Source organism: Ptychodera flava, chromosome 1, assembly GCF_041260155.1.
Source record: "Ptychodera flava strain L36383 chromosome 1, AS_Pfla_20210202, whole genome shotgun sequence".
NCBI lineage: Eukaryota > Metazoa > Hemichordata > Enteropneusta > Ptychoderidae > Ptychodera > Ptychodera flava.
Genome location: NC_091928.1, coordinates 48,026,442 through 48,054,321, shown reverse-complemented (window position 1 = coordinate 48,054,321; position 27,880 = coordinate 48,026,442). Strand labels below are relative to the sequence as shown.

Here is a 27,880-nt window from a genome sequence, read left to right as displayed (position 1 = left end):
GTGCAATGCCCGCTCTTCAGTCAGGCCGTCATAGCCTACATATGTTGTCATGTCAGTTGAAAAAGATCGTAATTGCATTATCATGATTATAATATTTTGTTAACTCACATCCGTCCCGTACATCACACCTCATTGATATCCCTTTTCACAACTCTTTCACAAACAAATATCAGTTGTTTTAAACAAAAAGTTCACCCTACAAGACCACTAGCTGAAAATATTGATGACCTCTTTCTTTTCTTCAGTGGGGGTGCATGTTGTGATGACCATCAAAGGTGATCGCTACTAGGTACAGAGTTTTTAATTCTTGGTCAGTATTTCCTCACATCAACTTGAAATCATTCTCTGTCACAATGAAAAATAAAAATCAGGATTTACTGCCCTAAGCCATGGCTCAGAGGAATTTCACCAATATTTTAAATTCTACACAGCAGCTGCAGGCTGTGTTACTGCAGGGACAATTTCAATTCTCAATATTCCAGAACGTGGACTTTGGAGATTCCTTAGGGAATCAATATACTTAATACCCTTAAAAAATCTTAATTAGTTTTTACATATTTAGTGTGTTAATTATCAGTGTATAAATGCTGATGACAAGCTTTGAGAAAAATGGACTGTTCATCTATTTCAGTAGATGAATAGACAAAACCAGTTGAACACAGCAGCTAAAGATTTATTGCAAATTGGTAGCACTCAAACTTTGATAAATTGCTTCCATAGACAAAGCTGACAGCCCTCAGCCGTATAATTTCATGAATTTCAATCAAACGTCAGGGGGCAGTCAGGGGGATCAATTTTAATGTAATTATCGGGATATGATAAATGATGTCTGATTGTCCGGCAGTGCGCCACCAGCCAGTTGATGATTCTCATAACATTTGTAGAATATTGTGATCATGATTATCAATCATCTATCTCTGAAAAGGAGACCGTTAACAATCATACCATACAAATGCTTGGATGAATTCAATAGATATTTCACTCAGTCCAAATGATCTCCCACAAGGTTTTTATGATTTTACTCTGTGCTCAATGCCTGTATCAATGGTCTACCATAGTACCAGTATATGGATGTATTGAGTTTTGAAATATCAAAATTACACTCACTATTCTCTATTGTTACAGTATAGGCTGTGAAATTAAATTTTTAATATATGCAGAGATATCGCTGACAGAAAAGAGATACTCAACCAAATACATTTTGGTAGAAAGGAGATTAATTATACATGAGGTAGAGTTTACTTTCAGGGGAAAATTCTCAAAATGGTTTTGAAAATTATCAGCGTTGACATAGGTTGAATGGTTCTACAGAAAAGTACACATCGTTGTATTTGTCTGTTTGGATGTATCATTTATATGTAGCAGATTTGTGTTCCAGCTGTTATAGATAAAGACACATAGTCCTATTTGAGTCGAAAGTTTGAGTAATATCTGGCTAATGAGCTCTCCAATTATACATTCATACCATCATAACATATTTTTATGTCGGCTAAGGTCATATTTGACGATCATACTTTGCCATTAATTGTGAACCAAATGTCTGTGTCAGTGTGTTGGTGAATATATACATCAAATAATTATCGTCTGAGAGACCCACCCAGCATAAGTTCTACAGTTGTAAAATATATCTGGCTGATAATCTCACATGCCAACTAGAAATAAAGAACAGTGTGATGTTTTTGTCCACTCAAGATCTCCACTCTGATAAATGAGCGATCATTTTGGTCTAAAAATTTGGAAAAGTTGCCATAATTCCGCAATTCTGTGTTAACATGGAAAAACATAGTTTGACTATAAGTGGGTGCTGGGTGCTTTTGCCTAACACCATCGGCAGTCACATTTTGATTAATCTGCGGTTTGCAAGTATTGTATTGTAAAATAAACGAGTTCAATGCCCAGTTTCAATAGAGTATTATTTTCCTGTACCTGAGTACCATCGGCACAGGTGAGCACGGTATATGAATTTGCCCGCCTGGGGTAGCAAAATTATTGGCTGCAATTGCACCAGCAGCTGTCAGCAATAACTTTTATGGACTGAAAATTCATTTTTGTGTTGCTGCCACTTTACAAGCAAACAGTTATACAACCACCCTTATCAGATTGAAATGATCAGATACATACAAATGCCACATATAATATAATGACAAGTTTAACAAAATCCACTTCTGTATATTTATTTCCACCATCAGTTATTCGACAAAGTGAAAGAAGAGAACCCGGAGGGCATGAAACGGATTGTAGCCGTGAAGAGTGATATGCTGGAGTCGGGGCTAGCACTCAGCGATGAAGACAGAGAAATGCTCAAAAGAGAAGTGGCCATCGTGTTCCACGTGGCTGCCACCATCAAATTTGATGAAAAGATGAAGTAAGTTGCTATGCACCCCCCTAATTACACACTACACACCCAATCCAACACAAGGTATTCCTACTCTTTCCCAGTGGATGTAGGACTAGACCATTGTACTCAAAGGGGTGGGATATTTGTCAGGGGGGTTTTTAAACACCTTGACAAACACACACTTTGCAAAAACCTTGCATGTTTTCAATTATTTTGAGTCTAGAGAAATTCTGCAAGTTAATCTTCCAATGTGTTCTTCTACCAGTTGATTTGAAGGTTTATGACTGAGAGTTATCGGTTGTAATCTGAATATTATTAGCACCCAGGTGCTTTATCCATGGGATGTCAGTGTCATTGTGTGTCTGTCTGGATGTCCATCTCAGAGTTGGATTTTTATGTATATGCCACACTAACCTAAAGTGAACAACATCAAACCAATTCATCAGATGGATGCTACTTACGGTATATGTATGTCTCTCACTTTGATTTTTTTTTCATCTGATTATTTTCAGACTCTCATATCGCCTCAATGTTCAAGCTCTTAAGGAAATGATCAGACTTTGCAAAGACATGACAAATTTAGAGGTAAGTTTCTAGAATTTATCCCACTGTTTCAGTAAATGTAATGTTTTCAATGTTTGATATTTGTTTTGACTGTGAACTTTACACTGAAAGTCACATTTGTGGATTTGTGTACAGTTCTCCATAGAACACTGTGTTTCAGTGCATAAATGCAGCGTTCTCACCAGGCCGCGATTCCGCGACATTCTCGCGTATTTTTCTGTTTTGTCGCGGATTTCTTGGGCGTGCGCGCCAATAGTGGCGCGCCTTTGAAATTATAAACTTTCGTGATGCCAGCCGTACGGCGCGGCCGGCCGTATCATACAGCCAATACTTCTCACCATGGACGTAAATGATTGACGCGAGTAATTACACTTCCTGGTTGAAACCGAGGCAATCTGGAGGCAATACCCGTCAGAGGGCGTACTTAAGCCACAGTCACTTGTGATTCGATACATGATGGCCGATGTGTGGATGCATTATCATTACGTATACCACACAGCGGCCGTCGTGTATTGAACCACACGAGACTGTGGTAGTCTGACGCACTGGACGTGGTGTTCGCCTTGCATGCATACCGGTACATGTCCACGGATTTCGCGGAAGCTGGAGGCGTCATGGGCACGATAAATATTTTCATAGGCTACGACAACGATAATCCGAACTACGAAAACACAAGAACGTAAAGCTTGTATATCCCTAAGGAATTACATGAACATTTTTCGGAAACAACGAACTCGAAGCTGGTAGCATTATACTGTGAGTTCCGCATGGCAACCAGGGTCTTGACGGGAACGACGTTATAGTGTTCGTGCCGTTGAGATTCAGTGAATTTTTGTTCTCGAAAAATAACGCAACTTTGTCTGAGATAATTTTTAGGTCTTTGCTATGTTTGGAATCATGTATAAACTTCGCGGGAGATACGTGTTGTGTGATGTTATCAGGCATTTGCTCCGTTCCTCGCCCACGTGACCTAGTACCTACGACTGGAAATGATCGACAACTGGCCCACTGCCGATTGATGATATTATTCCAAAAGTAGTTCCGAGGTTTAAATGTGGAATAGTTGGAGGAAAGTTCTCTTATTATGCAAACAATTATCAATTCTTGGCTTGCGCATGTGATAAGTATATTATTCCAGGCGAACTTATACGTGAGAACATGGGCGTCTTTTGAAAGTTTCCATGCTTTAATCAATTGACAAAATTTGTAGCCTTGGCTGGCGACCCAAAATTTCACGTCAAAAGTTGATGATTGTTTACAAACATCATAGGGATATGTTTCCTGGTCTAAATAATGCTGACTTGGCCTATTCCTTCTGCTGGTTGTGAAAGGGGGTTTAGTGTGCGAAAAAAAAGTAACTCATGACAGGAATCAACTGGGAGCTGAACGACTGGACACTCCAGCAACTACTGTTATTGTAGAGGGCCCCGAAATGGACTTTCACACTGGAAAGAACGAAAGTCCCATAGACTTTTCATTAAAAGGCACTGATATTCAATATCAGTTGATATTTTCACTGAATGTTACAAAAAAGTTGTTAAGTTGAATGAGTTGTTGAGTCCTTTATTTTTTCCATGCATAGAATAAGGTTCGTATTTGCAGTTTGACTTTTTTAACATATTTATATATTGTCTCACAAAAATCATCCGTTGTCCCGCTTTTTTTGGTCAGCGGGACAAAATGTCCCACCAAATTTTTTTCCTGGTGAGAACACTGTAAATGGAATCGGAAATAGTGTAAAAGTACACATGTGCAAATTTTGCTGAAAAATTTTGCCTCTCAGTGTATCAGTTGACGAAATAATGGCATGTTTGATCAGAGACAGAGCAAGCCCATACATTGTACAGCAATGCGTGTGCGATACATACACAACTCATAAAACCAGAACTACATGTACTGGTACAATATGTACACTAGTTCACATACTGGTAGCCGTAGACTGTTCTCTCTTTATATTTTCCTACCAGCAGAAGTTTCATGGCCATAACAGAGAATTTTTTTCTCGTTGAGTAGTTTTCAAAATTCTCTAATTTTCATACGAACTGCTTTTCCCTGAAAAATAATTTATAAAATAATCTCAAATTGTTTTTTGTGGCAATAAATATAAAAAAAATAATTGCTTATTGGCACATTATTGATTACCCCTAAATTGTGTGAACCTGTTTTGCATTATTGATGAAGATTTTGTGAGGCGTTTCTCTCAAGGGAAGCTATAAATTTTGCGTCATGACTCCTTTGTACATCAAAGCAATGAGTTTAGAGGAAGTAGAAATGTTATGAGGGTTCCAAAACCATTTACTGAGAGGAAGGATAGCTGTAACTTTGAAATAATTTCAATATTTTTATTCAAGAAGACAATTTACAAATTGGACATCTCCTTAGAGTGTATTGAAATACAAATGATTAGCCTTGCAAACACAAAACACTTACCATTGTGTACTGTATGCTGTGTTACTGTTGAGAAATGCATTCTACCGTAGTTGGGACTCAGATTCAGTTGTAAACAACATTTGACAGCACGCATCTACGGACTGTTATTGTCTTGGCAAGTTGACAAATTTTGACAGGGTTTTGGGAGTGGAACAAGGAAGAGTATTTTACAAACAGTAAAAGAATAATGAAAGAAATCCTTCAAAATACATGTACCAGCGACAAACAGACTGGTTTGCAAATGAAATATTGATCTCATTGCTTGGTGTCTTCCATTGCAGGCATTCATACACACATCAACTGCCTACTGCAACTGTGACCAACAGTTCATCGAAGAAAAGATCTACCCACCTCCAATGGATCACAAAAGATTAGACGAAGCTGTCCAGTAAGTCATTTTGTAGAGTTGGGGAAAAAAGTTTTTAGGAATTCCACACCCTGCGATACTAAAGCATTTTTATGATAAGAAACACTCAAACTTGCAAGTTGACAATTCACTGTATTTGTGTCAAAGAGCACACTTAGCTGCATTAGGTTAGTACACGCCTCGAAAGTTTTGCTCAAACTTTCCGCAAGGAAACTTTTCAACCATTCTCTTTCAAAATCAAGGATAAAAATTGGGAGTCTCTGTGCAAACTTTGGTACCAGAGAGACGAAGCACCTAATATGAAACATGAAACTAATATGATCCCTGTTGATTCTGAAAATTTTGCGTTTTGTTTTGTGTATTTCCAGGTGGATGGACGATGAAATGCTACAACTGCTAACACCAAAGCTGATTGACTCACGACCCAACACTTACACATTTACAAAGGCCATTGGAGAGTATGTACTCTCAGAGGAAGCCGCCAACATGCCGATAGCTATCGTCAGACCATCAATTGTGGGTGCTACGTGGAAAGAACCCATGCCGGTTAGTATTTCCACCTCAGTTTCAAACTTGGAGGGGAATTTGTGAAAAGGCTTTCTGTGTCCAGATTACTTGTCTTCTAAATGCATAATGACATCCAAGAACATTTCTTATCTTGATCAATTATGTAATAAACTACACCCAGCAACAGTATTCAACAAGATTTTGACCAGTTTACGACATAAATGCATGATAAAAAGTGAGTGCATATATGGAGTTAACTTGTCAAAATCGAGTGGTTTACCCATTACTGAGGTGATTCATTGCTATTGTATTATATCATAACAAATGTATTGAAATTCTTGCATGAATCATCAAATTGTGTATTTTTCTCAAGCTGAGAGCTTTTGCATGTTCCAACGGAACCGTGCCATATCACAAGTATAGCAGGGTTATCTTCACATCTTGACCAATGAGATCACTGTGTATTTGCACAATGAATATACTGGTATGACGTCATGATCAATAAAGTAATAGGATGATAGAGTTGATAGGTAACTATTCCATATCATGAGCTTTAGCTGTTTAGGGCATTTACTTCCCCAGTCGTATTTGCCCAGCAACACTTACCAGAACTGCATCCCTAACTCTCACCCTGACTGGCAGGTTTGAAATGTCAGGATGGCAGTGTTCAGGGGGTGACTATCCTGAGACCATATCATGAGGCAGTGTTCAGGGGGTGACCATCCGGACACCATATCATGGGATGGCAGTGTTTCAGGGGGTGACTGTCCTGAGGCCATATCATGAGGATGGCAGTGTTCAGGGGGTGACCATCCTGAGGCCATATCATGAGGATGGCAGTGTTCAGGGGGTGACTGTCCTGAGGCCATATCATGAGGATGGCAGTGTTCAGGGGGTGACTGTCCTGAGGCCATATCATGAGGATGGCAGTGTTCAGGGGGTGACTGTCCTGAGGCCATATCATGAGGATGGCAGTGTTCAGGGGGTGACCATCCTGAGACCATATCACATGAACAAAGTCTTTTCTTGTCATCCCAACAGGGCTGGATTGATAACTTCAACGGACCAAGTGGCATCTTCATAGCTGTAAGTATGAACTGCCATTCAATTTCAAGCGACACACAAAACACTAAAACCGGACTAACATTAGCATTCAGACATTATCATCACATCAGTGGTTTTAACCCTTTCACCCCCATATCTCGGTACACAGTTCCACCCGCTCTACTAAACATAATGGGAACATACCACTGTCCACCACTTCTTGCAAAATTAACCTGTATAAGCAATATACAAAGAAGTATTGTAAAAAGTTGAGACGTCCAAAAATCTGCCCGTGAGGTGCATTCTGTTTTATTGTATTTGCCACAAGAGGGAGTTAAACCTATGGTACAGTAGTTTTGACTTGCATGGTTCGAAAGATAAACATGCAGGTGTAAATCAAATGCAATACACTCGATATTTCAAATAAATTTCAGATTTCCTGATCTGCACACTACAATCAGTAATGACAAGTATGTCATGAAACAGTGATTAGTGATATGTGTATTGACAAATTTTCTTGGCAATTGCAGTGCGGCAAAGGTCTGTTGAGGAGTATGAGGGCAGATCCCAATGCAGTAGCTGATGTCGTCCCTGTGGATATACCAGTCAATGTAATGGTATCTGCTGCCTGGTACACTGCAGTCAAGAAGTAAGTGAAATGGCAAATATTAGAAACAAACTTCTTTGTCATTATTGAAGGGAACGACCCTATAAATATTGGTGTATTTTTGACAAGAATTCAAGTCAGTGAATTTTTTCTGTACAAAACATATGGATGAACATGCAGTATCAGCAGATATGCTGTCTCCTTTCAGTGATTCCATGAATATAAACAGCGCAATGCTCTTTAAGGTAGTATGCGCCTTGAAAGTGAAAGACTAACTTTTGCTCAAAATTTCCTAACTTGAACTTTCAACCATTCTCTTACCAAAGCAAGAATAAAAATCTGGGGTCACTGTGCAAAGTTTTGGTAGGAGAGGAACAAATTACCTAACATTTACCGAATGGCTGCCATACTGTGTTAACTTTATGGGGGGAAAATGAAATTTTCAACTTTCGAAAAACTAAGATGGTTAAAATTTTTCTCATTCAAAGAGCTTTGAAGTGAGCCCCCATAAGTGGTAGATCAGAAAAGAACTGTAAAAATTTGATAGTCAAAATATCTGTCCCGGAGGTGCTTTCTACCTTAAAACCTTTTCCTGCCGAGCGCCCCTGTCCGTTATCCTGCCAAGTCGGTCAAAACCGGCCCCCTTTTCCGTGTCTACAGAAGATAGGCTCTCCTGCACGCTTTCCTGCCAGGCATTTGGCGGGAAAATACCGCATTTTCGGGGTACGATTACCGACATATACGTGTTAGACTTCAAAAATTTTTGCATGCCCGTATAGAGGGGCAACCGCTGATGAGGTTGTGTCCAGAAAATGACGAGGTCACGGGCGTTGTTTGCCCCGGGGGACGTGCACTTTTATGCCCTTTTCTAGCTTACTTTCGCGGAAGTAAAGCTCGTTCGCCGGCACGCACGGCCACACCGGGGAAACGTCACCTCTCTCGTGGGTTAGTAGAAGACCCAGGGGTTAGTGCTATGGGTGCGGGAGCACCCTCAAACCTGTCCTGTTTCCCCTGGGTTGTGTCACTTGGCCACGTACTTTGAACGACTTGGAAGAGTCGCACATTGCAGTCTGCTTTGACGTAGTGTCAACGACATAGTTCCGCCATTGAAGGAAGGCGTGTACGTAGTTTGGCCAGTTCAGTGAACACTTAGCTCGTTAGTGTTACCGTTTCCTAACACGTTAGTTGTGCAGTTGTTACTAAGGTGCAGTTTTGTACCACCTTAGCTCTGGACAGTGCAACTGCTCTATGCACTAACCCCAACGACAGATGGTTGGTACAACGTCTACGTCGCACGAGCACAGCCTCCGTTGGGCTGTGCCCCTCCCACGTGATACAACGCACGTTCATCCATTACTATAGCGTCCTTACGGATCTGCCAAAACGAAAGTGGGGGTAAAACAAAACAAACGAAAATATGCGATCCATAGATAGTATTTTATTCGGGAATACTTACGATCTGCCAAAAACGAAAGTGGATGGGAAAAAAAACAAACGAAAATATGATTTCATAGATAGTATTTTATTCTGGAATAATTTACATTATGCCGAACAATAAATCTCGGAGTCTGTCTCGACGTCCGAGTGCATGGTCCGTGTTTCAAAAATTACAATCGGGGTGGCAGATCCGTGTTTCAAAAATTATAATAGGGGGAATTGTACAAAATAATCCGTCTAAACAAAACAAACGAAAATATGCGATCCATAGATAGTATTTTATTCGGGAATAATTTACATTATGCCGAATAATAAATCTCAGAGTCTGTCTCGACGTCCGAGTGCATGGTCCGTGTTACAAAGATTACAATCGGGGGATTGTACAAAATAATCCGTGTTTCAATTTACAATCAGCGGGATCGTAAAGCACAAACAAACGGCACAACCGTGCTCAAAATGTGATCATGGTCCGTGTTCAGAATACAGTCAAGCCACTGTTAGGCGAAGCTGTCCCCTGTCCGTTATTTACGTCGGGTTCTCTTGCTGATGGGTGTCGTCGGGGCTGTGTGAGTAGAGGTCTGCACGCCAATGCTCCTCTTACCTCGTAGCATCATGCGATGATGAAAAGCCGCAAAACACTCGCCCTCGTGAAGATGAACCCCGCACAGACTACATCCTTTGGACGTCTCAGACAGTCGTCCGCTCGCAGTGGTCTTACCCTCTCTGCTACATACTTTACAGCATTTCTGCCGCCCCTCCAAACGGCTGACAACGTGCATCGGCTGATTTGTGGATTTATGTATGAGGCAAGAGAAACAGTGGCCTCGACCTCTCTCACACTGGGCTGCGATCGCCCACAATAACCGCCAATGAGTTGTTTCCCGACACGCAGATGAAACATCTTATGGGTCAGCTTACTATCAGGGTGTACATGCTTGAAGCATATATATGCATTTACCAGGGCAACATCAATCAGGTAACATGCCAGATATGTCCACCATCTGTGGTTCTTGCGCCCAGTGTGAAAGTACTTGCGCTTCTGGTTGGCTCGGTCGACGCCTCCCATGTACCGGCGATAATTATACAGCGACAGAGGCACTTGTCGCCGCTCGTCTCCCTCCCCACTGGCACGCACTCCAAGGGTGGATAGACCGTATTCAAGATCAGCACCTGAGCGTTACTATCCTGATAAGCAGTGATGTTAAGACGAGAGTCCGTTCTGGTCGTGGCTTTCATATCCCCAACAGACAGAGGAAGGCGCTTCCTCTTACCCGGCGGAATTAATTGAGGGGGCATGGTGCGACGATTACGGCGGTTGAAACTCCCGACCATGTAGATCCCGGTCTCCATCAGCTCTCTAGCAGTAACGACCGTGCTAAACAGGCTATCACAGAATAGGCTGTGATTATATCCACAGAATGGCTGGACCAGCTCCATCGTAATTCTTTTCACCACACCTCGCTCCTGCCGTCTCCCATCAGTCCGATCCCGATATTTCACACCTAGGTACGGTGCAAAGTTAGCTATGTATGCAGTGGTGGAGTCGCACAGCTGCCATATCTTGAAACCGTCTCGATCAGGCTTATGCGGTAATCTCTGCTTAAATTTAGAACGGCCCTTAAATCGCACCATGCCTCGTCGATGGAGATCTCTCTACCCATCTTATAATTATTTACGCACCGGTCAACTATGGGCTCCATCCATGGATTGATTTTATACAGGGGATCCTCCTGACACCGACGTCGGCGGCGTGCCTCATCAGGATCACGACGTGGATCGTTCTCTGGGTCTGCCAGATGAAAGTATCGCATAAGCTGCTGAAAGCGACTGCGGGTAATCACAGTAGAAATACCCTGGTTTCTCAGAAAGGGATCGCTAGACCAATAATCCTCCACTGATGATTTACGGTCGATACCCATACAGACTAAGACGCCAATGAACGCCTGCACCTCTCGGTAGTCAGCGTTACGCCAGTATTTATCTATTTTCCTAGCGATATGTCGCTGGTGGAATTTGGCGTATTTATTAGTCTCGTCCTTGGCCAATCTGATCAGTGTAGCTGGAATAAACTTAAAAAAGTAATCGAGCTCACGGGCGTGGCTGGGCAAGGTGAAAGTCGGTCCTCTCTCATGGTCAAAATCGGTCTCCTCAAATATATTAGCATCGGTAGTCTCCGACATACGCCAGACAGGAGGTGTGTCGTCCTCCGCCAACACAGCAGCAGCGTCATCATCGTCGTCAGAGCTTGCCTCACCTACGTACTGCCTGTCATAAAAGTCATCGTCCTCTGCCGCATCCTCTCAACCTCCGAGTCGGACTCAGCGGTGATATCACCGTCGTCTGGGCGTCTGGGCCTGAACTCGCCCGTAGCGGCATCAAGGATCATATCTGACTCAAAATCAGGTGGGCTATCCTGATAACGAACCCTCCGCACTATCTTTTTCGGCGGGGACATCGCAGCACACGAAACTATGGCAGGAGCGGGCTCGGCAGCCTCTGCTGATGACGAGGACTCAAGCTCTTTCGCACTGGGCACAGGAACCTCTCCTGACGCAGGATGAGGGCTCATAGTAGCAACAGGTGGTGTCTCTCCCGGAGCAGCCGGGGGAGAACCAATGGCATCAGCCGTCTCATTACTCACTGTCTCACTAGCAGCAGCAGACGTAGTCTGTGCAGGTGAAGTATCTCCCACAAGAGCAGATGTAGTCTCTGCAGGTGAAGTAGTCTCTCCCGGAGCAGCCGGGTGAGAACCACTGGCAACCGGTGACCCGTCATCATCCTCATCGGCAGAACGATCGGTCTTACGTTTACGCTTACCACTGGGTTTTTCAGCCGGAGATGGCTTCGCCTTACGGGAGCGTTTCTTGCCCGACTTCTTAGAACGTTTACTAGGGACATCACAACGATCGCTACCACTACCGCCCGGAGACTCTGCATCTTTGAGCTTCAGTCGTCTGCTCGCCTTCAGAAAACTTTTGCGGTCCGTCAAGCTCATGTCTGGAACAGTGTCGACAGACTAGCAGGTCCCTCCCTTTTAAAGCCACAGGGAAACAAAGCCCTGGACATGATTGGACGCAGGGGTGTTAATATATGCATCCACCTGTTATTATAATGGACCTACGGCAATCAGTCCACCAACCGGCGCTGACATTCCTACCCGTCATGTAAATTGCCTGTCCGCACCATTTGATATGCTAATAATACTCATTTGCGATGCAAATCAATCGAGCACTTAGCATAACATAGTCAATGTCATTAGCATCTCAACTTGACATTCCGTCCAGCTGGGTACGTGGCATGCGCACCTGCCACCCAAGGACGTTGCCCCAAGCCCATGTTTAGTACGGGTGGGAAACCCGTATCTTTAACCTCATGTCCCTTCTAAGTACGCCTGCGCAGGGCGTATTGTCATCCAAGTCGGTGACAAGCCAACCCGACAGATTGCCCATTAAGCAGTAATGGACTGGCCGTCTCGTTCTTGTACGGCAACGAACAGTGCTTCAGCGGCTTGTTTAGGTCATAACCGTCGCCTGCCGAGCGGCTTACCCAACTAAGGCGGTCAAAGATGAAGGATGCCAAAATTGTCAACGGCTGTCTCGGCCTCGTCCGTTGGGCAAACATGGCTCCTTCAAATAACGTGGCCAGCACGTCTACGTCATCAGCGGTGATGACGACCCGTCATTGACGCCCGAGTGCGTAAAACTCGGAATATACCGACAGGTACCTCTACCTGAGTCGGTCATACTACGGTATAAACCAAACACAGGTCTGCCAACTCCCGTTAGACTCGGCCGTTAGCCGAACTTCACAGGGACAACATAGGCGTAACAAGTCAGGTGAACAACGGTTCACGCACCTAACCGCAGCCGCCAAGTCGGTGAACAATGGTATCAAATTTGAGGCCATGTTCCTGAATGGCAAGGCTGAGGCGGTGTGTTTCGTTGCACGGCTTGAACGTCTAGAGCCAAGTGCAGCCGACAACGTCCGACATCTGAGTGGTAGTCTTTTCGAGAAGGTAACAAGTCGGTTAAAAGCGGTGGTTACCCTTCACAAATGTCGCTCAAGTCCGTTCGGATCAGTTCCATGTCAGGGACTAATCAAGCCGAGTCCGTCAAATCCGTCCGCACTTCCCGTCAATCAGGACCAAGTCCGTGATTTTCGTCTCGCACCATTGGCAAAAAATTGCACCGCCAGCTGAGGCGGTCTTAGGCGGTTGCCTTCGAGAAAGCCGAGTCCGTCAAATCCGTCCGCACTTCCCGTCAATCAGGACCAAGTCCGTGATTTTCGTCTCGCACCATTGGCAAAAATTGCACCGCCAGCTGAGGCGGTCTTAGGCGGTTGCCTTACAGATTAGCGTTGCCGAGACGGTCAATTTCGGCCGCAATCTATGTAGTGCCTCAGAGCCAAGTTACCCCAAACTCCGCTAGAATACGTCAACGTGCTAACCTGCCAAGTACGCTACTCGTCCCCCAAAAAAAAACCAGTCCCCCACCGGGGTGGGGGACTGGCTGGGTAGCTTCCGCACCTTTCCCTGTCCTTGGACTCTCTGTGAACCCATTTCGAGAGCAAACGCCGTTCCTCGCCCAAACCTGTCCTCGAACGACCCCTAGCGCGAGCAAGGGTTTGCTACACGTAGTTCCGTCGACTAGGCAGGAAAGGGGGTACCAAAAAGTAGCCCGATTTCCACCGCCTTGGCAGGATAACGGCCGTGGCTGCTCAGATTCTAGCTACACCGAATTTCAAGCGGATTTTCACCGACTTGGCAGGAAAAGGGTTAATGGAGTTTAACCTATAAATGATATATACACACCATGACTTGTTCTTCGGTAGGACAATACTAAAACATTTACATTAAAGGAGATCAAGTTATCATCAATGACATTTTTTCTACATCATTAGATACATGTATGTTCTTTAAATAGTTAAACTGCAAATGATAGAATATGATATGCTGTATATCAAATACAACTTTGCTTTATACTGTCACACATTGTCACCAATGGTGAGTGTGTAGCTGTTAGCAGGGAATTAGAATGAACTTGTTAAGTTGTCAGAGCAGCCGTTGTTATAGTAATGACCTTTGACCTTTTCCTTCACAGACCCACCACAATACCAATTTACAATGTCACAACTGGTGGGATAAATCCATTCCATTGGGGAGAAATGGGTATGTAACACTCTTCCGGCATGTCTCAATGTTGCTATCCCGCCATCCATGTGAAATATTTGTTATACATAAACGACTCCAAAACCTCTTTATATTCTGAATTTTTTTGGAAAAAGTCTCACCACCCTCGACATTTCTATCTGCAATTTTGAAGTCATACCATAAATTGTAATCAAGTGCAATTTTTTTCAGCCCTGTGTCTTTATTGAAATTGCTTAAGTTGAACTTGTAGATTTTGGAACTAGTGTTACGGCGCTGTAACATCAAAAGCAATTGCATGTCAGAAAAAGATAGTTTTCTCAACATGAAAACTGCTTCCAAGAAAAAAGAAAAGATGAAAATCAGATATAAAAATTTCTACGGAGGAAGAAAAAAAGAGAATATGGAAGTCACATAAAGCAGGTCCTCTGTAGTATCATAGTACGAAGCTGTCAGATTGTATGCACTGCTCTGAAAAGCAATCATTTTGGATGGAAGTAGCTACATTTGTTGGTGAAAAAGGAGCTTTCCATCAGAAATATGGACTGAGGGTTGTATTATGCAGATGAGAACTAATGTGGCAGTTGTTTCTTTTGCTCATGTGGCACAGCATGGAGTTGTAACAATATTTGTTGCGTTGTTTTATTTCATGTTTTATGTTATATGTTGCTTTGCGTCTGTCTCCAGCACATCTTTGTTCTGGGCAGTGCTGTTTTCATGCTCTCCTGTCATTGAAAAATGTATCTGCATCATATTGTGTGCGTCTGTCATCACAACACCATATACATACATCACCATGCCTTTAATTGTTTCAATTTGAAAAAAGTTCCTTCTTCCAAACAATGCCTCTGTCTGTCTTCATGAACTTCACTCTTAGTGTTCAGTTCAGCAGATATGGGCCAGCCCTGTCTGTTTACACCAAATATCAGAATACACTGTGCTGTGACCATGCTACCTACATACATAGTTCTACAATTTCTCACTTGCATTTCTGTCACACAAGTATGTGGCGCAACAAACTGTACATCAAGTTCTGGTGATGAAACTTTTACATTAACCCCTTGAGCGCTGAAATTGTTCCCACCAAAATTTTAGTGCAACATTTTTTCAAATTTTTATGAATTTTTCTTTAATTTTTTGATAATTTTTGACCAAATCATCTTCACATTTCATTTGCTACAGTTTGTTTTCAAAATTTTGACAAAAATCTGAAAAAAAAATTGACTGGAGTATATTTTCTAAAGGCGACAAAAATTGACTTAGAGGCTCAAAGGGTTAACCTCTGTGGCAGTTGTATCCCCTTCTGTAACATGGCTCTACAATGAAATGTTGTCAAACATGTGCTTTTGTAGAGTCAGTGTACTGTCTTCTGCATCACAGCGCAACATTGTTATGTATTTCTTTACTTTACAGTCCGTTCACCGTTCTCAATTGTGTTCCATACAAACTGCATGACATTAGAACATCTTCTTGTCTGTCAGCCCCTCCAGCCCATCCCACCTACCCATCCCCCACCCTGAAATACCTATCCCAGTCTCATATAATTCAACCTCACTGTGCTAAGATCAAACCAAAAGTGTGGTAATGAGGAATTGTTCAGGTCTCTGTCATGGTGTTTTGACCATTCCCTGAACCGCAGTAAGCATACTTACTTCAACTGGCTGAATGCCAAAGTCAGTTTTTTGTCACTGGTATGAAATATTCCCCAGTCACTTTGTACAATTTTTTTACTAAAATTTTGATAAAAACTGTTGCCAATGGAACATGATGTCAATTTGGTCAACAATTATCAACAAGATTACAGAAAAATTCATGAAAATTGGTAAAATGTTGCACTAAAATTTTAGTGGGAAAATGTTTTGAAATCAGAGGGTTAATTGTAGGGCCACCAAACTAAATAACAACACATTCAAAGTATCTCATCTGTAGAACACAGAGTTTTTACATAGCTGCTGTCTGGGCACACCTTGTTCCACACCAGTGTGCACCCTCCAATTCACAAACTCCTGAGTCAATTCAGGAAAACTTCTATGCCTCAGCCCTTTGCCAGTACATGTCACAGTGAAATTTTCTCATAAGAGAGAGATCTTTCTACTCATGATTCAATGTGTTGTCAATTCTTCTTCAGAAGATCCATAGCTATACCCACAACTCATAGTAACACAGCTCATCTCATCTCACTTTCGTTGCGTTCATCTTGTGCTCATCACTCTATGCTGTGCCCTATCAAAATTTTTGTTTTACAGCAAGCGTTCTTCAAAAAAAAGTTGGCGCTTTATTTTTGTATGTTATCACTGCATGTTGCTTGTTTTACTTTGCATACAGAGGACATCATTATTCCGTTTTTCAAATACACCCCGCTTGAGAACGCCTTCCGGAGACCCAACGCAACAGTCACTCACGGCCAGTAAGTGTCCTGGGTTCAAGAGCGACACTTAAAAAAAGTTGAGGCAGCCGATCATTTGCATAAGAGCAATCCCACAGTGCACCACTCAAAATGGCTTCTTTCAAAGTTGTGTATTGTATTCGTGCCCATGATTTGGTACATTCTTGTACTTATGAAACTGTACTTCCTCATAGAAATCTAAAACCATCATAAGTTTGGGATTATTTTTTATCACTGTGGTGCATTTTGGTTCGCAAAATGAAATGATCAGTTGCAAATAAATTTCAGAGACAGACAAAACTGACGTTACTGTACAGCACTTCCCAAAACTACTTACCACATTCTGTGGTCAAGTAATGCTTCTTTTGCTCAACTTGGCATATTGATATGGTGCTAACAAGTGTCCGATTTGTCTGTCTTGCGTCTTCACCCTTGCGGTGGTTACCATGGTAACTCGTCACCTGGCAACAGGAGAGCCAGATAGTTCAAAGATGTCTTTGTCTTGTATACAGATCTCATTCCAGGCATTTACAAGCGATTTCCACTTCATGGCAGTATTCGACGCCCACATGGATCTATCACCAACAATCCGTAAGACTACCCCAAGAATGCCCAAATCTTGGCCATCTTTTCTCATCTACTGTGCAACTAAATATTACGTGGTCCTATTTTTTCTTTTTCTTTTTTTTTCCAAGTCTTACATGTGCATGCTTTCTTTTTAATACTATACAGAAAAAGTAACATTTGCAACTCTTTTAATAATATGTCAAGCAAAGACCTAATGATTCTACTAACATTTTCAAGACCTTTGACCGTATTTCACCGACTTCAGCAATATTCAAATCAATATTGCCAAAAATTTGTCGCAACTGTCCTTTTGAAATCAAACCTTTGTTTTGCACAAAAAAAAAACTATGCTAACATTTCCTGTTAATCATCACAAACTATTCATCAAAAAAAGAGCAGCAAATACATCTGCCCACCCCTATGTACAAGTGACTGTTTGGAATGAGCCATCATACTTCCCTGGTGGTTGATTCCAACATACAAGGGTTTGGGTAGAGATGCATTAGCTGAAATCATGTTATAAGGTCACATGCAGTCAAACCTCTCATTATAACAGTATATGTTCTAACAAAGTCGCTGAAGCTCGACTGTTTAACCCTTTTGCCCCCAACCAATGGTTTAGTCCCATTCGTGGCTTGACTGATTATAGAGAAATGGGGTGAAAGGCTTAAATAGTCCAAGCTAACTAATTAATGATCCTTCCACTATCTGAATTCTGCATCTAACTAATTCCTTTCTGAAACATTCAAAATAATTTCAATATTGAATTTACAATTTCAAATCTTGATAAATTTGGTTCATGCCGTACACACCTCAAACTTTCATCAAGGAAACAAAAATCATTCTTTTTATAGTCAAAGTCAAGAGGAAAAATCAAAGGTTAACATTTACAGTTTGGGATTTAAGAAACAATTTGACATAAATTTACTGATAAACACAAGGGTTGCTATATTTTGCATTAACTCTTTGTGGGAAAAATAAACTCACAATTTCCACAAAATAAAAATGATGAAAATTTCATTAACTCCAAAGGCTTTACAGGGAGTCCACACAGGCAATATCTGTCCCTGAGGCGCATTCTACCTCAGAAGAAAATCATCATTAGGATAGTGTAAAGATTACTCTGTGTACCGTACTGTGTACTTATTAACCCTTTAAGTGCAAAGTCAGTTTTGCCACCTTATCATAAAATGTTACCCAGACAATTTTTTTCTTATTTTTTCCAAAATTTTGATCAAAAATTATAGTTATTGAAAAGTCATGTCCATTTGGTCCAAAATTATGAACAAATTAGAGAAAAATTACTGAATCTTGGTAAAATTTTGCACGAAAAAATTGGTGGGAAATTGTCTGCACTCAAAGGCTTAAGTAAAATGTTGTGCAAATTAACCTTTTAATTTCTTGCTTTATGTTAACATTGCTCAAAAAAACATCTGCTACAAAATAGGCTGCCACTTGTTACCTTTGCTCGTCATTTCTTTTTGGCCTCACTCTGAAACAAGATATCCCTCAAAATTTACACGAAAAAGAGACTTTGAAACTCTGATCATTGAGAGTAGCCCTACTGTAGTGATACATTTGCAATGTGTCTGCAGTCTGTTGGGACATAACACTATAAATGAGGGGAGACATCCTTGTATCCCAACTTTTCAGAAAGGAAAGATCAGAGAGAACCGTATTTACAGCAGAAGTTTTTAAATGAAACTGCCTTACACCTGCGAGGGCCCATTTGTCTTTTAGTTATGTGTAATAATTAGTATTTTGTATTTGTGACTTATTGGTACATTATTCCTACCCCAGTTGTATGATAGTTAGTTCCAAAGGGGCTGCAAAGGTGCCCTCTGGAACTGTTGGTTTTGCGTGGGTTCATTATGACATTTCTTGTCTTTGTCCAAATTCAAACTTCCTTATCCTGTAAGGGTCCCTATGCTCAATGACACCAAATCACTCACAATTGATCTTGTAGTCTCTGAACTAAAAGTTGCATCTTCATTAAATTTGAACCTCCAGGTTTCCCAGCTTGTGTTTCCCAAAATAAATTAACTTTCAAGTTCCTTTGTAAATCAGGCATTTATTTGCCACCGAGTCTTTGCTATTTTTCTCATTCTATAAACACACTTGGGCACGGCAACAGGACTAGCTCACAAGGCCTTCAACAGATGCAGTAGTCAACTGCCCGTGGGTGGCTTCAAAAAACTAGCAGTCATAACAAAAAGCATGGTGTCATGAAAGGGGAATACTCTGTTGGTGTCTGTGGCCATTTTATTTTAGTTCCAATATTTTTGTTGCGATTCTCACCCAGTCAGAGACGTTATCTGGCAATGTGACCTGGCAGCTGGCAGTGTCTATGGAAATGTAAACGGAACTAGCAAATACTAAATCCACTTTCACAACCAACTCTTTCCAATCAATGTACCTAGTCAAATATCAACCCCAACTACATGCTCTCTCAAGGAAACTGGATAATAAAAAACATAGTTAAATGAAATGAACCCATTCCGACTGTTCATCCTGGTATGCCAGATAGTACCAATACTTCATAAATATAATTGTTTGTCTGCATATTCCGAGTCCAACTCTGCCAGTTTGTTTGGTCACAGCCTCAGAATAAGTATTTACAAAGTCTTGCTCCAGTCACTTGAAATGCACCCTCTCCCAAGAACTCAAAAGCACAAAAGCATTTTTTTCAGCGCTGTTTTGAAGTGGTACAAAATGTCAGAATCCAGAAAGGGTGTCTGTTGAATGCACATGAGGTCACTTATCCATCAGTTGGTTCATTCAGAGTGGGTTTTTTTTTGCACAAGTAGAGATAAATCTGCCAAAAAATTTACTGAACAGGCAAAGGGTCTTTCAATTGACTGGAGCGTCATAGTTTTGTATATGTATTAAGTCAAGTAGCTTCATACACCAAGGCTAGTCTGTTCAACTTGATGACATCCATTCAACACCAACTTACTTCTGCAGGGTCGTGCATGAGTATTGGAACATAGTCTGTCACAAGATACCGGGCTATCTCTATGATTTTCTTCTCCGTCTTGCTGGCAGGAAACCAAGGTAAGAGACGTACCACCCTGCAACCCCCTTTCAGACCAATGGAAAAGTCCGTTCTTCACCATATAAGTTCCCTCCCAAGTGTAATTTCAGGATCAAATATGAACAGTCGGCATTGAAGTACAAAATTTTGAATGATCTACAAACAGGCAGTGCCACTTTGACCTGTTCACACCCCCCCCCCCTCCACTCGCTGTGAACAGGTCCACAGTTACCATAGATAACCATGGATGTGGGCCAAACCATGGTAAAGAAAGGGATGAATTACAATGAACGCTTTGAAATCCTCTGAACATTTTCGGTACCATTAGAAAAGAGTAATGTTATTCTCTTCTCTTTCATAACCCCTTCCCCTGCTCCTGTCTTCCACATTTTCACAGGATGGTAAGGATCTATGATAAGATGATGAAGGCCATGTCGTCTCTGGAATACTTCACAACAAACAACTGGGAGTGGGCCAATGAAAATACTGAAGCCCTGGCCTCCATCATGTCAGAGGAGGACAACAAAGTGAGTACAAACCAGCCAATCTTAACCCTTTCACCCCCAGTTCCCTGTGTACAGGTCCAACTTTACCATAGAAAACAATGGATTTGGGACAAACCATGGTGGTGAAAGGGTTAAAGTAGGGGTATTCTCGATCTGATTGGCTGTTTGGAAATGATTCAACAGGAGCAATGAGTTTGGCTTCAAGCTTCTGAGACATTGGATATAGGCCTAAAATGTTTGTTGTTGAGGTAACATTAGCAGCACTGCTGTGGCTTTTATGATGCAGGAGAAAAAAACAACACAGATGATAAATGACTTGCATCATGTGATTGCACGACAAGATAAAATCTGTTATAACATCATTCCAACAAAAAATATCTTGTGCTTTTGAACCATCATTTTCCTGCTGATATGCAGTGGCTTGGAGAAGGTCATATCTGGTTGGTAGAGTTGAATTGTTTACAGTAACTTAGGGAATCTCAAACAAAGGTTATTCTGTAGCTGATTGGTTGATTAACATTCACTCAATAAGAACAGTGTTATTCAGTCAACCAATGAGCTATAGTCTTCCAAGACGCTGCACAACTTTCCAGGCTCTACCTCCAGTGCATTTGTTCCCGTTTACTAAAGTGTACATACTGTTTGCTTCGCTACTTACAGGTCTTCTTTTCCGACGTCAGACCACTCGACTGGCACTCTTACCTGGAGCACTACTGTCTGGGAACAAAGAAATTTGTCCTGCAGGAAGACATGGCGGGCTTGCCACAGGCCAGGGCTCACCTCAAGAGACTGCGCAACATCCGCTATGCTTTCAACACACTGCTGTTTGTCCTCATATGGAGGTTCTTGATCGCACGGTCGCAGATTGCCCGTAATCTCTGGTACTTTGTGACAAATCTGTTTGTGAAGTTTGTCAGGCTTACCAGACTGACCAGCTCAAGAAGTTAAGAACTGTGAATGATTTGTAAACAATCTTCAGGAGGGGCATTTCCTTTTTCTCAGCTTGACCTTTGACCTGAACTTTGACCTTTCCATTTCTATATAAAATATACACATAATCCAAAACTAACATAGCCTAGAAGTTTAAAAATTATGTAGCCAATTGGAATTTTCAAACATTTTTATTACGGTAAAGTGAAATGATTTTGTTTTGGACACAGGCGGGCTAAGGTCTTCTTGAAAATGCAAACTACTAAAACTCCAGAAATATTTGCCAAGATAGCTGTATTTAGAAATTTTACTGAAGTCTACCAATGATAGGTCAAAGGTCAAAAAAGGAATCTGCCATGAGATCAGATCCCTTTGAGCAGCTGAAATTCTTAAGGATGCCTTTAAATTTTTTGTTGAACTGCTATGGCAAATAAGCTGTTCTCGATGGGATCCTCACAGGTAACTAATCCAAATTTCACAGAAATGGTCAGCTTATAAGGAAAAACTGACACGCACATGGCAACAGGAAGTGCCATCGACGGTGAAAAATTGTTCTTCTCAGTGTACTGCAGTCACAAGACATGCTGTGCTATTCTTTTAACTATTGCACTGTAGGGCTGCAAGCCTGAGAAATTGTACCGAATATTTATGTTGTAATTTCTGTCTACTGAAGGCTTCCGGCACGATTCAAACTGTAAAAGAACCATGCAGGAATTCACACTTCTGCGCGATTAAATGGAAAGTCGGGGTTCTGACGTGCCATAATGGTGTCAACATGAAAATTGAACAAAATATGGAAACTGCTATTCACTGTATTGAACTGCAACTCTACTTCATTAATTGTAAATAAAAGTATCCCTCCAGACTCCTGGATAAATGAAAAATCATGAAAATCATAGGAGCCGCTGCTTACATTTGCCATGATTTCTTGTCGGCAAAAAGGCACGATTGACCTTTGACCTTTCTAGAAGTGTGGATTCGTGTATTGTATACTGCAAGTTGTCAAAGTTCACTCTCTATAATTCAGCATTATTTATGAGCGCAATATTCTTCTACAAAAGCGAAACAAAATGTAGTTATCGTGGTTGAATCTAACGATGCATGATTTCCGCAAAATCAGGAGTACAAACGCAATAAGTTGCCAGTATTCTAAATAAATTATTAGAGAATATTCTATGTGGAGATACCGCATAACAAGCTGTCTCTTTTCTGCAAATCTGTAATGTCAAGAGAGACTCTTCTTCCAAGGAATCTGTCTGTGTGTGGGTAGTTCATGGGAACAGTTCTACCGATGTTTGTTCACAGCCTTGGGAATGACTTCACCAAGTATTGAATGAGAGTCTCGGGCCAGTTACAATATTAGGCATTTGCCGTACTGGTTCTACTTTATGAAGCTTTCAGTTTATTTTCTGATACCTTCAATCTAAATTGATGCAACAACTTCAGATTATAATCTTTGTGTTGGTTTGGGTTTTTTTCTGGTCCTAGCTGTCTAGAATTCAAATTCTTGAAACCACCAGTGCATACCACAAAATTAATATTTTTTATGTGTGTATGTCCTTTCAAAACAAGGCAGTACTCTATTTTCCATTCAGGGTTTATTCCAAATATTCATCAATATATTGTAACTAAATATGGCACACAATGATGGGAGAACAGAAACAACCAATCAGAAGCTTCACTGGTAGTTAAATGCCATGACAACAGCCAATGAGGAATCAGAGAGCTACCATTTTACCATGAAAGCTGCCAATCCAATGCTCTGTTACAGATTCTGAAATATCATGACTTTCTGAATATTTGAGAGCAAAGACACTTTGCTGAGCTAAATCTTTGTAAATACTGATGACACACAGAATTTATTGTCTGATGTTACTTGAGAATATGATAACTTAAGTATTACAGTGTAGAGATAGTGTTATTATTAAGTATGTATGGTTTTGATGGAAACTATGTGCATTATCTTATCACAATTGACTTTCAACTTCACCAATTTTTTCAAAACAAGTTTTAAAAAGAATAATAGGTGGGTTTTTGTCATGTTTGTATGTAATTCTGTGTCTAATAGGGTGTGTCACCAAACCTGAGATTATTTTTGGTCTTTTCTGTGTGCAAGGACAATGGTCAGATGAGGGCGCTATTCTCATCATTAGTTTACATGCAATGCACATTTATATTGTATCATCCAATGATCATAGGTTGTACCTTTACTGTCTCCTAGTTAAAGTGTTGCTTTCCCTGTAGGCATTGAAGCTTTCACTCAAAAGAATATTGTATTGAATGATGTCAACAACCATTGCCTTTCACACATTACGCAGATAAAGTAAAGTCGTACTTGTGGTTTCCTATGACAATTTTGGACCATCACAAATGGGCGGGTTGGGCGTTGGTATGTCCCTTGCATCCTCAAGCAGGACATCAACGAAGCCCTCTGTTGGTTTTGATGACGTAAATGCATTGACAGCAATGCAACGAAGACATAAATTTAGTGGAGTTATAAACTTTGTGCTAGTCACAATAATAACCATTAAACTAGGGAGTCTGTAGGGATAACAATAAATGAGACCCTCTATCTGACTTTTTTTGAAACCAAGATTTTCTACATCTGTGCCCTGCTATGGCCTCAGAGAGGAGGAGCAAAGAAGACAATCAAGTAAAAATATTGACCCGTGCTCTCCGAGATAAAAGTCTAGCCAAACATAATTGACACAGGAGAAATATCTTCAGTAAAAATACTGAACCTCAAAGTTGTCACCTCAGCGTACATAAGTTGATTTTTTCATCTGTTCTGAAAATTCTTCCTCAGGACCATTCATTGACAAGCAGTTGGAAAAATGCAGATTTGAATTACTAAAGTTACCGGCTGTTATATACATAAAGGCACAATTTTCCTCTCACGTATATCCCTCATTAAATTTTGATAAAAAGTATAACCAAAACAATTTTTAATCCGTGATTTTATATTTACAGTCCCTGCTTAACATCTTATTTCCATGATCACACAAACATTTGCCAAAATTATTGTCATTTGCAAGTTAGCTGTCCATAAAATGGCTTCATTTGTAAATTTTTATCGCAGACAGTGGGTAATATCATATAAAACAAGCCATTCTCCGAAGTGTGATCTTAATAAGTCTGTGAGCAAGCATTTTTACTAACCAGTGCAAAATTTGAAAATTCTGAAACCTCCAAAAAATGAAAATTTTACAAACCTTCCCACATGCATGTGATACTGATTGTAAAGTTAAGTTATAATAGACAATTCATGCAATCCTGCTCACCCCTGCCAATCCATGTAAAATGAGATCACCCAAAAGCTTGACAGTGGCTGTTTCTTTTCACAAAAGTTTCATAGTTATAATTTCAAGGAATAATTTTCTCACAATACCAAGCTCACCAAGAGATGTGTACCTGTTTGTTATTTCCCTCGTAAAAATACATCTCTTTATATTTGATCTGAATACTCCATGCAACAGCTACATTAAAAATGGCCACAGCTGTACAGCTCTTGTTTATTTAAACTGACGAACGATATATAGTCAATAAAAACAGCATGTCACTACGTGTAGCAAACACGCTTCCATATTCCTCATATATTAACCCATTCACCATCATGGTTTAGCCCAAATTCATGGTTATCAATGGTTATTGTGGACCTGTTTACAGAGATTTAGGGTGGATAAGTTGATCACCACATGACAATGTATCACTGTAAAAGGTATCACGTAACAGAAGCTCAAGGATTTTTAAAAGTTGCCCTTACAAAAGTGATGTTACATATGCCCTATATTTCAACAAGGAATATCATTGTAACACTGACACGGCATTTATGCCTTTTGTACTTTAAAGAAAATTACAATTTTAAAAATGGATCTTTTGTGATGTAACTGATGCAGCTCCCAGTCCTGGTGATTTTGTTTCGGTTGTTAAATTTTCTTGGAAGGTAGAGTTGAGCAGGTTCCCTGAGACAATGGATGTGAAACAGCTTAAAAATCTACTTAAGATCAAAGATAACCACAGTATTAGAGTTGTTAGTGACAAAATTGACATTTTCATGACCCTGATATGACCTTGCAAAGTGTTGAGTCATTACTGCTCCTCATCCAAAAATGCTTCATGTGGTATACTTCAAAGGTCATGTCGGGGCTCATGGAATAACTGATTTGAGATCCCACAGTTGTTTTGAAAATTTAATTTGATTCAAAAAGCAAACAACATAAAAGCAGTAAAGGATTTTCTACCATTTTGATACGCCTGCAGATTTCATGCAGTTTTTTCAAAATCATGTGTTTATTGTCGGGGTTTTTTTTTTCACAAACATGACTGTATTTGTCAATAATTCCTTACCCTTTTATGTGTGATGAAATTTATGAAATTCTTCCACTTGTGAAAATGTTAAAATTCCATAGGTTTACGCTGAAGGATGAATTGACCACATATCACAATAGCTACTAACTGTCGTGTGCTTAGTGAAAACTGAGTCGCAGCTCAGTGTGCAGATCCCTTCAAGTTTCTTATATTTCACTGCAGTCTGCCCGGAACATATCTTTCTGCTTAACAACAGGTAGACTAGACTAGGCAACACTAAAGAATGCAATGTGACAAATCAACACAATCCTAGGGGGTCCAGTCACTGCACAAAGCTTTCCTAGGGCTCCCTAGGAAAACAGTTGTTTTCACGTGGAGGATTGGACCCAGTGTTGTTCAGGTGCCCATGAAATGAAATATTTGTGACCTGATGATGATCACAGTGATATTTCTAACATATTGTAATCGGATAGGTCACACTATGAGAATGTTTTTGGAGATGTTTGTAGAATTTTCTGCTGAATAAAAGTCTCGTGATTCTCAGCAAATTTTTGTGCCAAGGACTTGAAAGAAGCAATGGGTAGTTGAATTTTCTTCCTGTAGATAAACCAAGAATTGTACTTCAGATAGATAAAAGATTATTTTCAAATACCACGTTACCGCACATACTCACTGCATAGGCCTGCCCTGCTATAGTTTGACATAGGGCACTTCCATTATAAAGGGAAAACTGGTTGACAGGTGACAAAAGTATATCCCACTCTTGGATTTATGATTCCACAGTTTGATGTTCGCAAACTTCATTTCAGAATTTTCTGCACAAATGTAAACTATAATATTTATTATAATATTTTGTCAATTTTCAATTCTTTGCTTAGAGACATAATTTTCCATATATGTAATTTCTGTAGTTTAAGATTTTGGGAAAGAGACGTTTTTGTTTGCGTTTTTTTTTCAACAGAACCGATGGATGAATGCTTGGACAAATATTTCATTTAGAAAAAATAAAATATGGTAAAATGGAATAATATCTGCATCCCTGTGTCATTTTGTGTTGTGTTCTGAGGGAGGAGAGGCATGCACCCAGCTCCGGCCATGATGGTAGATTGTTCTTAACCCTTTCACCGCAATGGTTTGGCCCAAACCTATTGTTATCAATGGCAAGCATGGACCTTTTTACAGGGCATCAGGGGTGAACAGGTTAAAGTCTAATGTATGAAGGTAGTATGTGCCCAAACTTTGTGGAAGGAGACATGAAACTGTCTCTTTCTCATATTAAAGAATCAAAATCAAAAGTTACCGTGTAAGGTTTTAACAGTATTCAAAAAACAAATTAGATAACATTTACTGATATTTGAAATTAAAAATGACCACCAACCCCTTGTTAATTATTAGAGGAAAATTTTCATTTCCAATTTTGACAAAGATTCTGAAAAATTCATGTCGGCTAGTGGTAACAAAATAGGTTCACACAAGCAACAGACCACTAAAGTAATAGACAAGTTTTTGTTTCTGAAAATCTGTTCCTGAGGCACAGAGGCATATTCTACCTATTTAGTGATCCTTAAGGGACCAGTATGCACAAATTGCACAACATACTCTTGCGCAAATTTTCCATAAAGAAACTTCGAATCGTTCCCTTTTGTCTTCAAGAATAAAAGCCAGCAGTCGTCGTGTGAAATTTAGCACCAGAGAAACAAGTTACTGAC

The 27,880-nt window shown here is 40.6% G+C and overlaps 1 protein-coding gene across 2 annotated transcripts in view; it reads left to right on the top strand.

Moving 5' to 3' along the window:
* The window catches only part of LOC139139835 (fatty acyl-CoA reductase 1-like), a 39,913-nt gene extending 12,709 nt beyond the window's left edge, over nt 1-27,204 (top strand). Inside the window, exons 3-13 of one of the 2 annotated variants that reach the window (XM_070708783.1) lie at nt 2,190-2,365; nt 2,851-2,923; nt 5,614-5,720; nt 6,068-6,245; nt 7,248-7,292; nt 7,781-7,899; nt 14,394-14,461; nt 17,339-17,417; nt 20,358-20,447; nt 20,825-20,954; nt 21,594-27,204. In XM_070708783.1, the coding sequence (XP_070564884.1) occupies nt 2,190-2,365; nt 2,851-2,923; nt 5,614-5,720; nt 6,068-6,245; nt 7,248-7,292; nt 7,781-7,899; nt 14,394-14,461; nt 17,339-17,417; nt 20,358-20,447; nt 20,825-20,954; nt 21,594-21,881 (1,353 nt within the window). In that variant the 3' untranslated portion in view covers nt 21,882-27,204. Of the gene's footprint in view, nt 1-2,189; nt 2,366-2,850; nt 2,924-5,613; nt 5,721-6,067; nt 6,246-7,247; nt 7,293-7,780; nt 7,900-14,393; nt 14,462-16,765; nt 16,848-17,338; nt 17,418-20,357; nt 20,448-20,824; nt 20,955-21,593 lie in introns of both variants that reach the window. The other variant, XM_070708775.1, reaches the window with a different exon arrangement.
* Nucleotides 27,205-27,880: the final 676 nt, after the last annotated feature.